A 15,223-nucleotide genomic window follows, 5' to 3' on the forward strand; every position below is an offset into this window, starting at 1 on the left:
AATTTGACATGAAAACAAAGTACACAATGCAAGAAAAAGAAGTAGCCTCAGTAGAAAATGGGATCTTTTGAAAACAACACCATCAAAAAATTGCACCCTTAATTAACAAATCAAACTAAGATGCAATGAAATAATAAAAGACAAAAAAAAAAAATCATATTCCTGTCCATCTTTTGCTCCTCCATGCCTCTATCTCTTCATCCCTCTATTTCTCCCCCACGTCCTCCTCAGGTGGAGCTAGCGTCATACTGGTGTGTAATAGGGTGCTGTCAGTGTGGGCAGTGGCGAGGTGTGGGGAGGAGAGCGGTGCGTCTCAGATGAGATATGTGACTGGCATGCTAACACACAGTTTTATCTGAGGAAAAAGAAAGAGACAGGGCCCCCACATCTCCTCACTATGGGCCTTTGATTAAAGCTCCCAAGGTACACACACATGCACACACTTCCAAAAAAAATATACGGAAGTGTACACACATGCACCTGTACAGATTATAAATAAATTGCAGGTAGGAGCATACACACACATACAGTATGTATGCATACACACATCTTCCCATTGTGGGTGGTGTTGTTTTGACCTAAGCCAGGTAGCTTGTCCATTATGGAGTTGATAGGAGGATTTGGCCATGTTGATTCAAGACAGCATCATCTCCTCCACCATAAATAACCTGAGTGTTTTCTCTGAGTCACACAACAATATACAGAGAATAAGAGCTCTCGGCTTTATCCCCCAGTCTCATCCACCGCACACAAATGCTCACACATAAACCCCCAAGAAAATGAGTGTGTGTAGATGGACATGAACAAAATAACAGATTTAAAAGTACAGTTGGCCCAGGTACAGTTCAGTTTCAGCTTAAATTATCGTTTATGTTCTGGTTGGCTTTGGGGTTTGTCTCAAAGTGTGATTTCTCAGGCGGACAGCGGAGGAAACTGGTTAGATTTTAGATGAGCAGCATCATCCGGCAGTGCAGTCTCAATAGCTTGCCAATAAAGCTTTGGATACAAACTCTATACCCTCACCAATGAAGCTGTGGGGGAGCATGATGACTTCCATGAAGGAACTAATGGACAAACCACACTCATTTTTCTTGCATGTGGGGAAACCATATTGAAATACATTCTGTCAATTTATCATCATCTGTCTGTTTATATTGTTTTCTTTTCTGATCAAATGTGAAAAAAAGTCTATTTCCATTTTTATCCACTGAAATGATTTGTTCTGGCTACAGATAAATGTTTGATTAGGAAGAAATTTGTGTTTTTCCATCTCACAATTGAATGAATGAATGAATATATGCATACTTATTTCACACACTGTACTGTTACATGCAGTATACATCGTGTACAATAAGTGGTCCATTTACGTTCATTACCTTGTTGTATTTCCTCTCTTGACAGCAAGAGGGTGCTATTGCACCATACCAAACTGTGACATTTGTGAGCGTCTCACTGTAAGTATATTATGCATTATCAGTTAATCCAAACTCAATCAGTTCATTCAAAATAAGATATTCCAAAAATATTCAGAACTGCATTTAAATCAATACACTGTGAAAATTAAGAAATGGACACATTATCAGCACAAACCATAATAAAAATACACACAGGTGATTCTAGAAATTGATAAAGCAATTTAAGATAGATCATCAAAATATTTGCCATCATCCATCAACTATATCCAGCAACTTATCAAAATATTACAATTTATCCACATTCCTTTTTGCATTTAACATGAGGCCTTTACAAACTGTTTCTAAATAATAATAATAATAATGATTATTATTACTGTTATCTTGTAGCTTTTGCATACATCTAAATTAAGAACATATATTTGCCATTGTGTAAGGTATCTAATGTATTCAAGGCCCAATATCAAATACAAATCACTGAATCTCCTTTCTTTTCACAGATCCAATTGTTAAAACAGTTACCGCCTTTGTACACTCCATAATGGGTTTTTAGGTTTAAAAAAATAAAAAATAAAAAAAATCCTGATAATCAGCAACAGTATTTCTAAGTTCCTCAGAAGAGAATAGCTCATCAAGTTCTGTTTGATGGCCAGCTGTAATGTGTGGACTTAGGGGTTGCTGTTGCCTGCGCAATTTGAAATTAGATGATATTTTGTGTATTTGCACATTATCAGAACTTGCTATTTGATATGCCTAAGTGATAGACTGTACATAGAGAGCCTTAAAGACAGAGGCCATTCTCCTCACATATATGCCCAATCAAGCAAGACTTTAGTCAATAAAATCTATAATTCAAACAATGCAAAGGTTTGAGATGACATCCTTTAAAAAAAAATAAAAAAATCACAAACAAACAAAAAAAAACATCTTATTTACACTTCAGTTACCTCCATGTCCATGAGCTTGTGCCTCATGGGCATGGAAGTGTTGTAAAACAGAGATATTGAGTTGAAAACCAGTATATTGGTTTTAGGTGGCCACAAAAATGCTCAGCATGTTTTGCTAAACTCTAGTTGAGAGTTTCGTTAGTTCACTGAATTTGAAAGTGACATATTGATGCTTGAAATTGCTGCACATAACAGCTTTAATTATGTCTTAGTTATTGCAACCCCACCGGGAGTCACAGGGGGAAGAAGTCTAACCACGGACACTGAACAGGGATCGCTTTCATAATTTTTATACCATGACCGGGATGATGAATGTCAGCGTCTTTGACAGAGTGCAGGGAGAAGTCAGGGATCTGTCTGTGTGGATGCTGAGGGACTGGCTGGAGGACAAACAGGCTGGGGAAAGTGTTTGTACTTCTCTGGGGTTGGACCCTGAGGGGGTGATGGGATGGGAGTGTCGGGAGAGGCTGCAGGGAGAGAGGCGGGAACAGAGAGACATTTTATTTTATCGTCTTGCAAATTAAAATGTTTTGTGTGGAAAAAGTATATATATGGTCTGGAAAATGTATCCACAGTGGCCCATGGGAAATGTTACATCTACAGCTGCTGCTTTATAGATACAGTTCCCATCAATCTTATGTGGCCATTAGGTGGTGTAATATCGCCAAATGCATTTTTTATTTTTTAATGAAAGCATACAATATGGCCAATGCTCATCGGTTCTTGTAAATGTTACATTTTTATGGATTCTTTTCATATTCGGGATGCCCGTTTATTAGTTTCAACTAAGTTAATAGAAACACATCTGGCACACAGTTTTGTGACATTTCATGTCAGGAGCTAAATTACATCTACTTCCTTTTGATATTTCTTGTGTGTGCGTCAGAGGGTTTGTGTTTGAGTGAGTGAGTGCAGTTTGTGTGATTGTACGCATGTCTCACAGCTGTCGAGTATGTGGCTCTTACCTATCAGTGGAGTGTGAGTGACAGGCATGGTGCTGATGACCAGCGTGTGTCCAGTCAGAGGGTCCTGGGCCAGCTGGGTGTGGGCTGGGTGGTGCAGGTGCGTGGGCTCTGAAGTAAGGCCTGAACAAAGCAATTCATAAATCAGAGCTGTTGCTATACAGTTACAGCAGATGTTTTCCTGCATCTTATCTAGAAATATATTATTTAATCAGGTGACATTTAAGGGCTCACACAGTTAACAAAATGCTCCATAGCGCGAATTTCCTCTTGCACGTGGTGGCACTTCACCTAACAAGCCCTCATTAGACCAAAAAGAACAACGGGTAGTCCATTTTGCATAGTTTTTTTGAACAGTGCTAGAATAAATCTCCATTTTGGAGCTTTTAATTAACTAAGTGTATTGAGTTTTTACAAATTTATGCACATTTTTTCCAGTCTGTGCCTACAAAAGGGTCTTTACATGTGTGCGTGTTTTGTGTATTGAATCAAGCCTCCATAACTTGAATCTAATATGTCAAAAATGCAAACTTTTAATTTTTTGGTCAGCTTGTTTTCAAACTACCGGCATCACGACATATATTTTATCAGTTGCACTTTCAGACATAATATCATCTCAGCGATATTTAAATAGCAGGTTTTTTGTTATAATAGCTCCACATTCCTACAGGATGCTGAAAAGTAAAACACACACACGGCTCCTTCTTTCTAAGTCGGGATGTCATATTCTGGAGTTGTTTTTAGCATGTAAGGCAAAAAATGGAAGACATTTTTGGAGATGACTTATTACTTTATCTCCACGCCTCAACTTGTGTTTGAGTTGTCTGTCATGGCCCTGCTTAGAATATGTTTGATGCACTCCACCTTTAACTACAGACGTCCTTATTTATACACATTTAGATATGTTTGCACCTAGCGGCATCTCACGCAGCAAGTTGTCTATTTTGGCTTTGCCTAATATTTATGTGGAGTTTTATCATCTTTCTGCAAAATCCCTAACTTTTTACCCATTGTACATATCCAGGAAAACTTTGCAGAATATGTATGCTTTTTTGTTTTTTTAAGTTGCTTCATAACCCACTGGAGCATTTGGCAGCCTTGCTGAAGGTCACCCTATTTTTCTTCCTGCAGGTTTACAAGCACAAACATGGACCCGGCCTCACCTCCCAGCAGCATCTCGTGCAGCAGGTTGTCTATCTTTGCCAGACCACAGAGCTTAATGAACTGGAGCTGTTCGATCATCTGCCAGGTGATGCTCTGCAGGGTGGGCAGCAGGAGTAACAGCTCTCCAAAACGACCCCTGGAGTCATACTGACGGTCATTAATGTAGTCCTCCAGACTCATCTGGACCTGCACGCACACAAGTCTCCATCAGTCCCTGTGAGTTAACTGATATATTATACAAATGTGTAATACACAGCGATAAAAAGGCTGTCCTTACACTCTCCTCCTTATTGGAAATTATGACAGAACGAACCTACAGAACCCATGACAGAACCTACCTGCAGACGCATAGCCTTGATCTTCGATGGGTCCCGTAAAGACTTTGCATCTATAGATTGGAGGCAAAGCGTGGAAAGTGGGGATGGATTAAGGAGAGGAGGGGTGGAGGAAGGGATTGAAGGGCAGGAGGGTGAAGGGGAAAAAACAGACAGATCAGGAATGGAATGGAGGATATGAGTGGAATTGATGGAATGATTATGGTCAAACTGGGGCATGAAGGCAAAATGAAGGGATTTAGTGAAGGGGAGACACAAGATGTTGCCAGGGATTGTGGTCACACTGGGCCAAGGAGACATAAAAAAGCAATGGAGGGATTGGGATCTAACTTTGAGGGGAAATGTAACCAGATGGATGGGATTGGTTGGGAAAAGAGGGATCTGGACAGAAATGGCAATGGGTAAAGGACATGGTGTCATTAAAAATATTCTGTTTTTATGGCTTTTGGTCTAGTACTTGATCGAGAGAAAAGAGTGAGCTGGAAAAACTGTGGAGAGATGGCAATTCATTACCTGGGTCGAAGAAGACAATGGCCTTGAGTGCTGCATATTCATTTTCGTCGATTTGAATATCCTGGAAGGGCTGAACCAGCTCGTCCAGCACTCGGTTGGCTACCCGACAGATCTCTGGTTCAGGACTGTTCCTGTGGATCACACAGCCATTACCTGCAGACACAGAGAGCATCAGTCAGTGGCAGTGTTGAGGGGAATTGACAGGGAGTTAAAGGTATATGTATGGGCTGGAGTGCTGGTGTGGAAGTGTGAAAGGAATAGTTTTGTACTTTTAACCTTGAAAGAAAGATGAGTTGGATCTTGGAGAGTCTTGTCGGGCTTATTTAAGGGTTGCATGAGTGTGTGTGTGTGTGTGTGTGTGTGTGTGTGTGTGTGCGTAGCTGAGATCTGTCCACAGTATGATGTTGGTACAGTAATGAGCAATGGCATTTGTAAGAGACACTTTTGAAGTCACAAAGAAACAGAAACTTTTAGTTAATCATTCTCAGCTAACACAACATTTGGTCAGTCGTCTCACTTCAGTGCTGAACACATGATTGCACCACATACAAATAAGATGCCATTCTATTGGTCAGTTTGTACCTAAAAGCAGGAAGTCCTTGAAAGGCATTGACCTTTTGGCGACTCCGAGCAAGAGGTGTTCACCTGCATGTGCCCTGAGCAAGCTCACCTGGAGACACACACACACACACACACACACACACACACACACACAGAGTTAAACAAAGAACACAAACATCGCAACAATGCACCCCCTCTGTCCTCACACACAGAGGGGCCATACAATACTTGAAGAGTCGTATACTACTAATCTCTGTACCCAAATTAAAGCAACATCTCTAACACTTTAATCACTGGTCCAAATATTCACCTCAGAGTGCATTTGGTTGATTAAAGAGGACCTTTCTTTCTATCTAAACTAACAGCGCTTTGACAGAATAAGCCCTTTGTGAGAGCTGCAAGCACACTCACACTCACACAAGCTAAACACAACCAATATACAAAGACTGCATTTCAAAGTCATTTTAAACAAAAGTACTCAAGTCTCAACGACATTGTATTTAACTTCTCAAAACAAACATGAAATTAAAATATCTAAGAGAATGACGGTATGCAAGCAATAGCATAATCATAGCGCCCTCTTACCTGGTCGTCCAGCAGCAGTTCTCCGAAGGCAGGAATATATTTGGCCCATTCCACCAACACCAAGAGCTGCTGTCTCATAGAATCACAAACATCCCCAACAGTGGCTGACTTCTGCTCTGATATGTCTGCAACTCCAACTGGAGCAGTGATCTGGAGAGGAAAATATAAGAGTATCCTCGGTTATGATCCGTCAATTTCCTTGTGCGTTATTTCCTTATGCAATTTTTGCATATATCATGCAAATTGCATTTGTATAATGCAGAAGATATGCTGATGCTGACTGATGATGCTAACATCCACCGACATACAGCCATACATCAGTGGGAACACAGTGAACAGGAAAATTGTCACCTGTTGGGAAAGTGATTCTGCTTGGGCCAAAATCGTGATGGGTGGCAAGTCTTGTGCATCAGCCATATTTCTTCTGGAGCTGATCCGATCTCTCTCGTTCTGTACAGCTGAAATATAACAGACAGTTAAAGTTACTCTGTGTGTGAAAGAGAACGAGCGATAACACGGAACAGGAGACAGAGCCTCCTGCAGTTTACATATAAAAATGAACCAATTTTCAAACAGGAATATATCCAGTAAAAGTCACTGTCCTGGCTTTCAAGAATTTGGTCAAGTTTGTGGTCAAGAGTGTTGATAGTTTGGGGGAAAATGTAGTATCTAAAATCCTGAATGTAGAACAATGACTTCAGATGCTAGGGCAGTTAATATTTCTAAAAAATAGCCATACAGGCTGGCAACAGCAAGAGGAGTCAAACGTTAACCAGCTGCAATCCAGAACAACATGTTTGAATAACACATGATTAGGTGTCATAAAACTCTGTGCCAAGGTTATACCCCTCATAAACACACACACACACACACACACACACACACACTAAGTGATCACTTATTTTATGGCTGAACCAATTTTAACCATCTTGAACCATCTTTCAGATTCTCTGAGGAAAGGCTCTCCTTCAGTGCCACTAGTTTTAAGTCTATACCTTCCTTGTGGTCTTGGTGGGAAAAGCAAAAGATATCCCGAAAACAAACTGACTCTGTTTTGTACATCTACATGTAAACTTTTAATGGACTTTCAAAAGGGAAGACAACATTTCTGGTCATGAGGGAACAGTTCAGAGCCCTCTGTGTTCTCTCTTGTCCAGGAGGCAGGAGGCAGGTTTCCCTTACCTTCTTTTTTCATGCCAACTCTGAAGCATTTGTTGAGCCTGCAGAAACGACACTGGTTCCTCTTATCTTTGTCCACAACGCACTGTCTGCTGAACCTGCACATGACAAACATACAGAGACAAGTAGCTTCACAGAGCTGAACATGATGACGCAGTGTACTGTAACATAATGTAATTGAATGTGGCATGCCACAGCATGATGACTGGGCTGAAAATCTGTTATCGATAGCTTCCTCTATTTAGATATCTGCACTTGATCGTAAATGTAGCATGTTTATGGCCACACTCATGGACACATTCATACGGTGTCTTACAATTTCCACACATGCATCGTGTACATATGTTGCAGTTTTAGGCGTGATCACACAGTGTGTTTATACCATCTGTACCTGCAGGTGTAGACATGGCTCTTGCGTATGGAGCGTCTGAAGAAGCCTTTACAGCCGTCACAGCTGAAGGCTCCATAGTGTTTCCCTGTGGCTTTGTCTCCACAGATGGCACAGTTACCGCTCACCCCGTCTGGACCGGGCAGGCTCGGCTCTGTCGGCATGCTGTCTGAAACTAACAAAGACACCCACAAAGGTAAATACAAATGCCTATACAAATGTGCCCAGACACACGCTCATGCATCTGTGTGGTGCATACATTGGTATACACACAAATGTAAATCAGGGTTTTGCAAAGCATATCCACTGTGAGTGGTGTGTAATTCCTATGTGATTATAACATGACTGTGCGAAATGTTTTGTGTACATATTCACATTATAAATGCAGATGTTTGCTGGGGTTTGTATAACTGCAAAGTCTTTTGTTCCACGTTTGATTTCGACATTATTGTAGACATTCGTATTTGCAAAACATAAATCAGGAAAAAGAATAAATGGCGGTTCTATTGCCAGCCATTTAAAACATTATTGTTAATGTCTTTATTTTTGCGTTCATCTCCTCACTGTCATCAACATCATCATGATCATTATCATTATCAGCAGCGGCGGCAGCATCATCTTCACCATAATCAAGACCATAATCATTATCATTGTCCGCATATTTATCGTTCAGTCAGAGTCTAACAAATGGAGGGCAACATGATCATAGCATGTAAAAATTCATCAGCACAGGCACATTCATATCCACCCCCCACACACACACACACGTACACACACACGTACACACACGTCTCTCAGTCCCCAAGCAAGGCGAGATAAGTCAATCTTCAACTAACTTTCTGTCCACATGCTGCAGTGACATCAGTGTATGACTGAGATGTCTTTTATAAGACATACCTGCAATTCCTGCCTAAAGAGTTTTATTAACATGATTCATGCTTTTACAACCCCGATCCAGCCCTTTTCTTTCCTTCACAGCCACCGTACACGGCTCCACGTACATACCCATATGCAAGCAAGCAACAGACAAATTAATTCCCTACAATCAGGGTCATTAGACAACTGGTTACACGCACTATTAGCCAACATTAAAATGTCATGTGTTTCCCCATCACTTAATTTAGGCATATGGAAAAAGTAACCCTTCTGCAAATAGCAACTCATTTGCCTTCAGCTGGTCTCACTTCACTTCATCGGTATATTTCAAGCCTTACACACCTCCTTTCTGAGGTGCATGTTCCATCCCAAAGCCTCCTTAACAGATGCATTATTTTAATCAAGAGGCTACAGATTCGAGAGATACACAATAAAAGACTCCTCTCATTTCTTTTAGCTGTTTTGCAGGTGCCCACTTTACTGTGGGAAATGTGTGAGTGAGCAGCTTTTCAGTCAGGGTATCAGCACTTATAGAGATGGAGTGTGTGTTTGTGAGTGCATTCAACGTAACACACATGCAGAAAAACAGATATTTTTTACCTTGAATAATGTTTGTATGTGCATCTCTTGCTTGGTTATACCTTGGTTTCTTGGTGTGTGTGTGTGTGTGTGTGTGTGTGTGTGTGTGTGTGTGTGTGTGTGTGTGTGTGTGTGCGTGCGTGCGCGCGCGCGCGTGCGTGCGTGCGTGCGTGCGTGCGTGTGTGTGTGTGTGTGTGTGTGTGTGTGTGTGCCTGCGTGTGTGCGTGCGTGTGTGCGCACATGCACGTGTATAGATGGATACAACACATGCACTTACCTACTCCATAGAGCACCTCTGCATTCTCAAAGCCCAGTGTGCTGTAAGAAGGATCCAGGCCTTCACAATAGTTGGCTACTTCCATATCTAAGAGAGATTTACTCTGAGAAGCAGGGGGATACTTCATCCCTGTTTGGATTTGGTCTTCCTCACACTTGCTTCTCTTCTCTTCTCTTCTCTTCTCTTCTCTTCTCTTCTCTTCTCTTCTCTTCTCTTCTCTTCTCCTCCCAGTTCACTGTAAATTTCTCTTTTTCCCTTTCTGCTTCATCTAATTCTTACAGACATGACAAGTGAGATCCCTAGCATAAAAGATCTAAATCCTATCTGATTGGGCGAGGAACAAGGAGAGGGGAGGAGCTTTTGCTAAGACTTCTCACCTTATTGCACATTACTTATCTGTCCCTCTCCCTCGCACTTATCACATGGATGGATAGATAGCGGTGAAGGAGATATTTCCCTTCTCCCCCCTCTGCCTCTTCTTTTTCTTTCTTTTCTTTCCAACCATGGATTTTGGAGGACGGCTCGCACTTTGTGTGCACGAGCTTCTGTGTGTGTATCTGCACGCACAAGGTGTTTGTTCTCACAGGCACATATATTTATGAATGTGTGTGTGAGAGTGCGTGTGTGTGTGTGTGTATGTCCTTCCCAGGCTTCCTAATCTAATCAATAGTGGAGTAATAGTACCACCACCTCAGCAGATATAATCTATAAAGACACAAAGTGGAAAACACTTATAACTTCCACAAACACCGTTACATCCAACCCTCTGTTGATAGATCTTAATTTACGTATTTCTAAATTAACAGGCCATATACAGAAAACTATATTAACCTCACTCACCACAATGGTAGAAATCTGAAACCTGTTTTTACTTGTATTTTCGGTTAGTCAGTGGAATATTTAAATTGCCTAGTGTATCGCTCTTAAATAGCTTGTGGGTTTAATTTTACAGTCTGGATTTACCGCAGTTTCACTGTTATGTGGCTGCATATCAATAAACATCAACATGTGCTGATGCTGAAGATCAACGAGACTTTTCAGACATGGGGATGCATGTACACTTACAGTGTCTTTGTTTAGTGATGAGCCAGTCTGCTGTGTATAAGTAAGGGAGATGCTCAAGCTGCCTGAGGAGCAGCATGTATTATTAGCAAGGTTCTCACACTCAACACGCTTAACAGATCAAATTTCCAGAGAGGTGCATGTTGAAAAGAGGCAGGGGACGTCAAAAGTGAAAATCAAACAGCTATCAGTGAGCTGCCTCCTCCTTCGGGCCAGGAATGTTGTAAACACACTCTAATTCACCACCATAAACCAGTTAAAATGTCCCAACCCACCCTTTTCACATTGGGAATTTCATTGCACTGAATCTTATTGTGTGGCTTAAAGATAATCAGTTTCAGTCATTGTGTTAGAGAGGCTATAAATGATAAGAGGCAATTTTATGTGAAATTTGATGCCCTGCATCACTAATGAGTGGACCAGTCAGAAAAGCACCGAAAGTATATGAGCAGGCATGGGAGTAATATATTGCCACTGTAGGCACAGTAAATCAAAATGCACATTATCACAGATCTTTTATTGGCATGAAGGGAAAGAGCAATTAGTATCTGGTCATAAGGTAATAACAGATATATTAGTTAATGAGGGAGGAATAAATAAAAGGGTTGAGGGACAGAGAGAGAGAGAGAGAGAGAGAGAAAGAGAGAGAGAGAGAGAGAGAGAGAGAGAGAGAGAGAGAGAGAGAGAGAGAGAGAGAGAGAGAGAGAAGAGAGAGAGAGAGAGAGAGAGAGAGAGAGAGAGAGAGAGAGAGAGAGAGAGAGAGAGAGAGAGAGAGAGAGAGAGAGAGAGGTGATAGAGAGATTACAGTTTAACCAGGCAGTGAGGTCAGGCCTCCTGACTCATCAGGTTTGTAGTGAGCAAAGAATTTACTCTTTACAGACACGTTCACTATCATCTAACACACAGGCTGACACAGAGCACTGTAGCATGAGTGTATTCACTGCATTAAACTGGGAATAGAAAGTGTAAACCTTCCATGAATCTACAAAGACAGAAGGGGTAAAGTGTGGCTAAATATACTACACGTGTAGTGTGGGTAGTGTGGCTAGCTTCATAGAGGCTATCCTGCGATGGCCATAAAGACAGTGAGAATCGTGCTTTGAGGCTTGTAAACAGGTTCATAAATGCAGTATTCTTTAAAGGTTGAAATCATTTTTATTCTATAAGTATTGGCAAATCCTACCATTATTTGGTTCAAAATGTTGCACACGCTAAAGCCAGTCAGCTGTTTATTTTAACCTTTTCAGCACACTGCTATTCTGCAAACCTGCATCCCAGTAAGCTCAATGACATCTTGGCACTGTAGGCATCCACTTGCCTCTACTTCATCACATCTACTGACAAACACATAGTTTATTGAATCCTTAATTTGAACAGGTTGGAATCTCTTTTTCAAAAGAGACCTGTGTACAAAAAAAATAAACATATACAGTTTAAGCCTAGACAGATGCATAGATAATTTACCACCACACATTAGAAATTTTCACAATTATAAGTGAGCCTGCAAGTACATACTGTAAGTACAGCCCTTTAAAATGTTCAGATGAAGTAAGAGAATGTAACTTCATATATTTCTACAGCTCATTCCACTGTAGAAATATATGAAGCGTAGGATTGATGAACTTTTGCCAAGTTCAGTGGGGGACAAGACATGCAGCTGATGTTAAAATGTCCTGTGAGCCCTGACATTGTAACTCCTGTATTTAAATAGAGAGCAGAGGTAACTAGGTAGCAGCAGAGCCTCACAAATAAACACACGCAGTGCTGCTTCCTTCTGTTTGTTAAAGAGGACCATCACACCTTATCATGTGAGATGCAATGGTGAGTGAGAAATGTATCGCCTTTGATGAAGCGCAGTGCACTGTGATACACAAGTCGAGAGGCTTTAAGTTGGAGGAGAAGCGTGCATATAATGCAATACCACAGTACTCAAGCGCAGATAGAACTGTCTTTCAACTAACAAGAGAAACATGATTTGCTTCTGTACAAAAAAAACTAATATTTAATAGTTTTAATGTCAGAACCCTGATGAGTTTTGATATGAGCAATGGGCTGAGATGCTCTTATGTGACCTAGAGAATAGTATACATTTAGTTTTGTCAGAACTTATTAAACTTATATTTAATTTGATGTTAGATACATTTGAGTTTAAACTGGCCAGTTTTACTGTAATCTCACCTTAGCTTACTGTAAAAGAGAATATTTGGTGAATAAGCTGCAGATGGAGAGCCAGCACTTATGTTAGTGGTAGTAGTGAACTGCTTGTTGAACATATTATGGGATGAAATGAAATCAAATGATTAAAATGATTTCATTTTCCAAACAGATTAACACTGTAGAGGCTTAGTGTTTTGTTTTGTTTTATTCTATATCTGAATATAAAGAACTAGATAGAAACATATGAATTACCCATTCATCGCAATACTAAAAATAATAAAAGCCATTATGACTTCTTCAGCTGAAAACAAAGCAGGACATGATTCAGAAACCTCATGTCTGCCCAGCAACCAAAAGCTATTTGAAGCCATAAAACCCAGAGCTAAGAGGCTATCTCTGTGTGAACTGGCCATAATGCTGTCGCCTCTATTTAGCTCAGAGGTTTTAATAGTCGCAGATGCCGATCAGCCAGCCAACAGACTCTAGTAAACCACTACTTCCTGATACCTGAGCAATAGTAAAAGAGAATACATGGTTCCGTTAAATATTATTCACTCTGTAGAAAGATCAGTGTTTATTTTGACATCACCCACTGCGTATTTGCTTTTTAGGCCATGCCGGGTTGTTCTGTTCTGACATTACTGCTAGGATGTTGGATTTGTGCAAATTGAAGAAACTTGAATTAAAGAATCGCTTTAACAATTCAGTGACGCATCAGAACACAGCTTCTTTAAATCTTAGATTTAGATGCAGGCCAAGCAAAATTTCCCATCTTTCCTGTAGCTGCACGGCCCCTGAGGACGTTCACACTCCTGCTAATATCATCACCAACTGAAGAGTCTGAAGGCTGGTTTGGTCAATAACGTTCACACTTGAAAATAGAGAAAAAGCTTTTTTGTGACAAATGATTCCTCCAGAGAGAAATGTGAGAAATGTGTCTTTAGACTTTAAGTGGTATACGCAGGGCGAACCCAATCACCTGCACAATATAAGGCAGTCCAGTACAACAACACACCAGCTCATCTGACAAAACTTCACCATTGCAAACTTCACAAACTTTGCTTAACGGCTATTCTTAAGTTGCTTGAAAATGAATTATATTGTGCAATTTCTTCCGTCGTTGAGTCCCTCTCATGCCTATCCAATGTTTTACTTTCAGCAGTGGTGTGACACAGGTAGTGCATCAGAGGAGAAAAAACACAATGCAACTTTATTACTGTCTTCCGGCTTAGCAACACGTTGCTCTCTAACACAGATCTTTTTACAGATTATGTCCTTGTCCAGATGATACGGGTTATCATATGATCTTTACAGCACGGCATGCGTGACAAAGTGAGTGTATCTTATCTGCTTTTACAAAATGCTGTCTGCGGACAGGGAGGTGAGAACACTGATTAAAAACACTGGACAAAATGCAACAGAAATTCTGGTAGACTCAGACACATACTGTATATTTCCCACTATTCGAAAATACACCAGCTCTGGTTACAGGACATACAGTAGCAGCTGAAGTGTGTGTGTGAACTACAGAACCACGTGATTTAGCAGAACATGTTACCAAACTTGCTTGAGAAACTGCTAAAGGTAAGCTTCATTTCCTCCACAAAAGCGACAACATGGCTTCTAGTTCTCACAGCCAATGTGGATATGTTGCATATCAGTGACAGTATACTTCGCAGGTGGAGTTTGACTTACCTGTGTTTCTGTTTCTGTCTGGGATGTGCATTTATCCAGTTGTACCGTCGTACTCCGGCAGTGAGCAGCCCCTCAGTGCAACATTAGACTGAGTGACACTAAAAAGGGTAAATGGTAAAGATGTTCGACAACATTAAAAGGGAAGGTTGGAGAGCTGAGCAGCCTATAATTCGTGGAGCGACACATTGGATGGCGCCACCATAGCCCTGTCATTAGATCGATTTACTAAACAAACTCAAAGTAGGGTGGGGATGTTAAACAGTAACCCAGCGCCATAAAAACCAAAAGGAAAACGATCACCAGGTGTGTGTGTGTGTTTGTGTGCTTGTGTGTATGTCAGCCAGGGCCTCAAACACCACCTCTGAGGGCAGAAGGTAAGAGATCCAATAGGGGTGAGGTAATGTTTCACAAAATAATGGTGAAAAAGTAACGATTTTAGACATTTATTTCTCTTTCCAGCTGTGGAGCTGCACACTACAGCTACGTACACAGTGGTTAAGTGTTAGCAAATACAATGAAATACATTTATTT

The 15,223-nt window shown here is 40.8% G+C and overlaps 1 protein-coding gene across 1 annotated transcript; it reads right to left on the reverse strand.

Annotated features, from left to right (window-relative positions):
* Positions 1-2,704: 2,704 nt before the first annotated feature.
* hnf4g (hepatocyte nuclear factor 4, gamma) lies at positions 2,705-9,905 on the reverse strand. The gene is made up of 12 exons (XM_070986204.1): positions 9,783-9,905; positions 9,265-9,271; positions 8,050-8,215; positions 7,662-7,756; positions 6,831-6,937; positions 6,480-6,629; positions 5,916-6,003; positions 5,334-5,486; positions 4,824-4,873; positions 4,485-4,671; positions 3,325-3,444; positions 2,705-2,826 (listed from the first exon to the last, which is right to left on the reverse strand). The coding sequence occupies exons 1-12, from the start codon at positions 9,903-9,905 to the stop codon at positions 2,705-2,707; spliced, it is 1,368 nt and encodes a 455-aa protein (XP_070842305.1).
* Positions 9,906-15,223: the final 5,318 nt, after the last annotated feature.

Source organism: Chaetodon trifascialis, chromosome 18, assembly GCF_039877785.1.
Source record: "Chaetodon trifascialis isolate fChaTrf1 chromosome 18, fChaTrf1.hap1, whole genome shotgun sequence".
NCBI lineage: Eukaryota > Metazoa > Chordata > Actinopteri > Chaetodontiformes > Chaetodontidae > Chaetodon > Chaetodon trifascialis.

What these genes read in the sequence shown, in the direction of transcription:
- hnf4g (XM_070986204.1), bottom strand. Translation starts at nt 9,905, where the DNA reads ATGAAGTATCCCCCTGCTTCTCAGAGTAAATCTCTCTTAGATATGGAA. An exon ending in AGCCATGTCTACACCTGCAG is followed by an intron (nt 7,757 to 8,049) that starts GTACAGATGGTA and finishes TGTCATGTGCAG; the next exon opens with GTTCAGCAGACAGTGCGTTG. An exon ending in AGTTGGCATGAAAAAAGAAG is followed by an intron (nt 6,938 to 7,661) that starts GTAAGGGAAACC and finishes GTTATATTTCAG; the next exon opens with CTGTACAGAACGAGAGAGAT.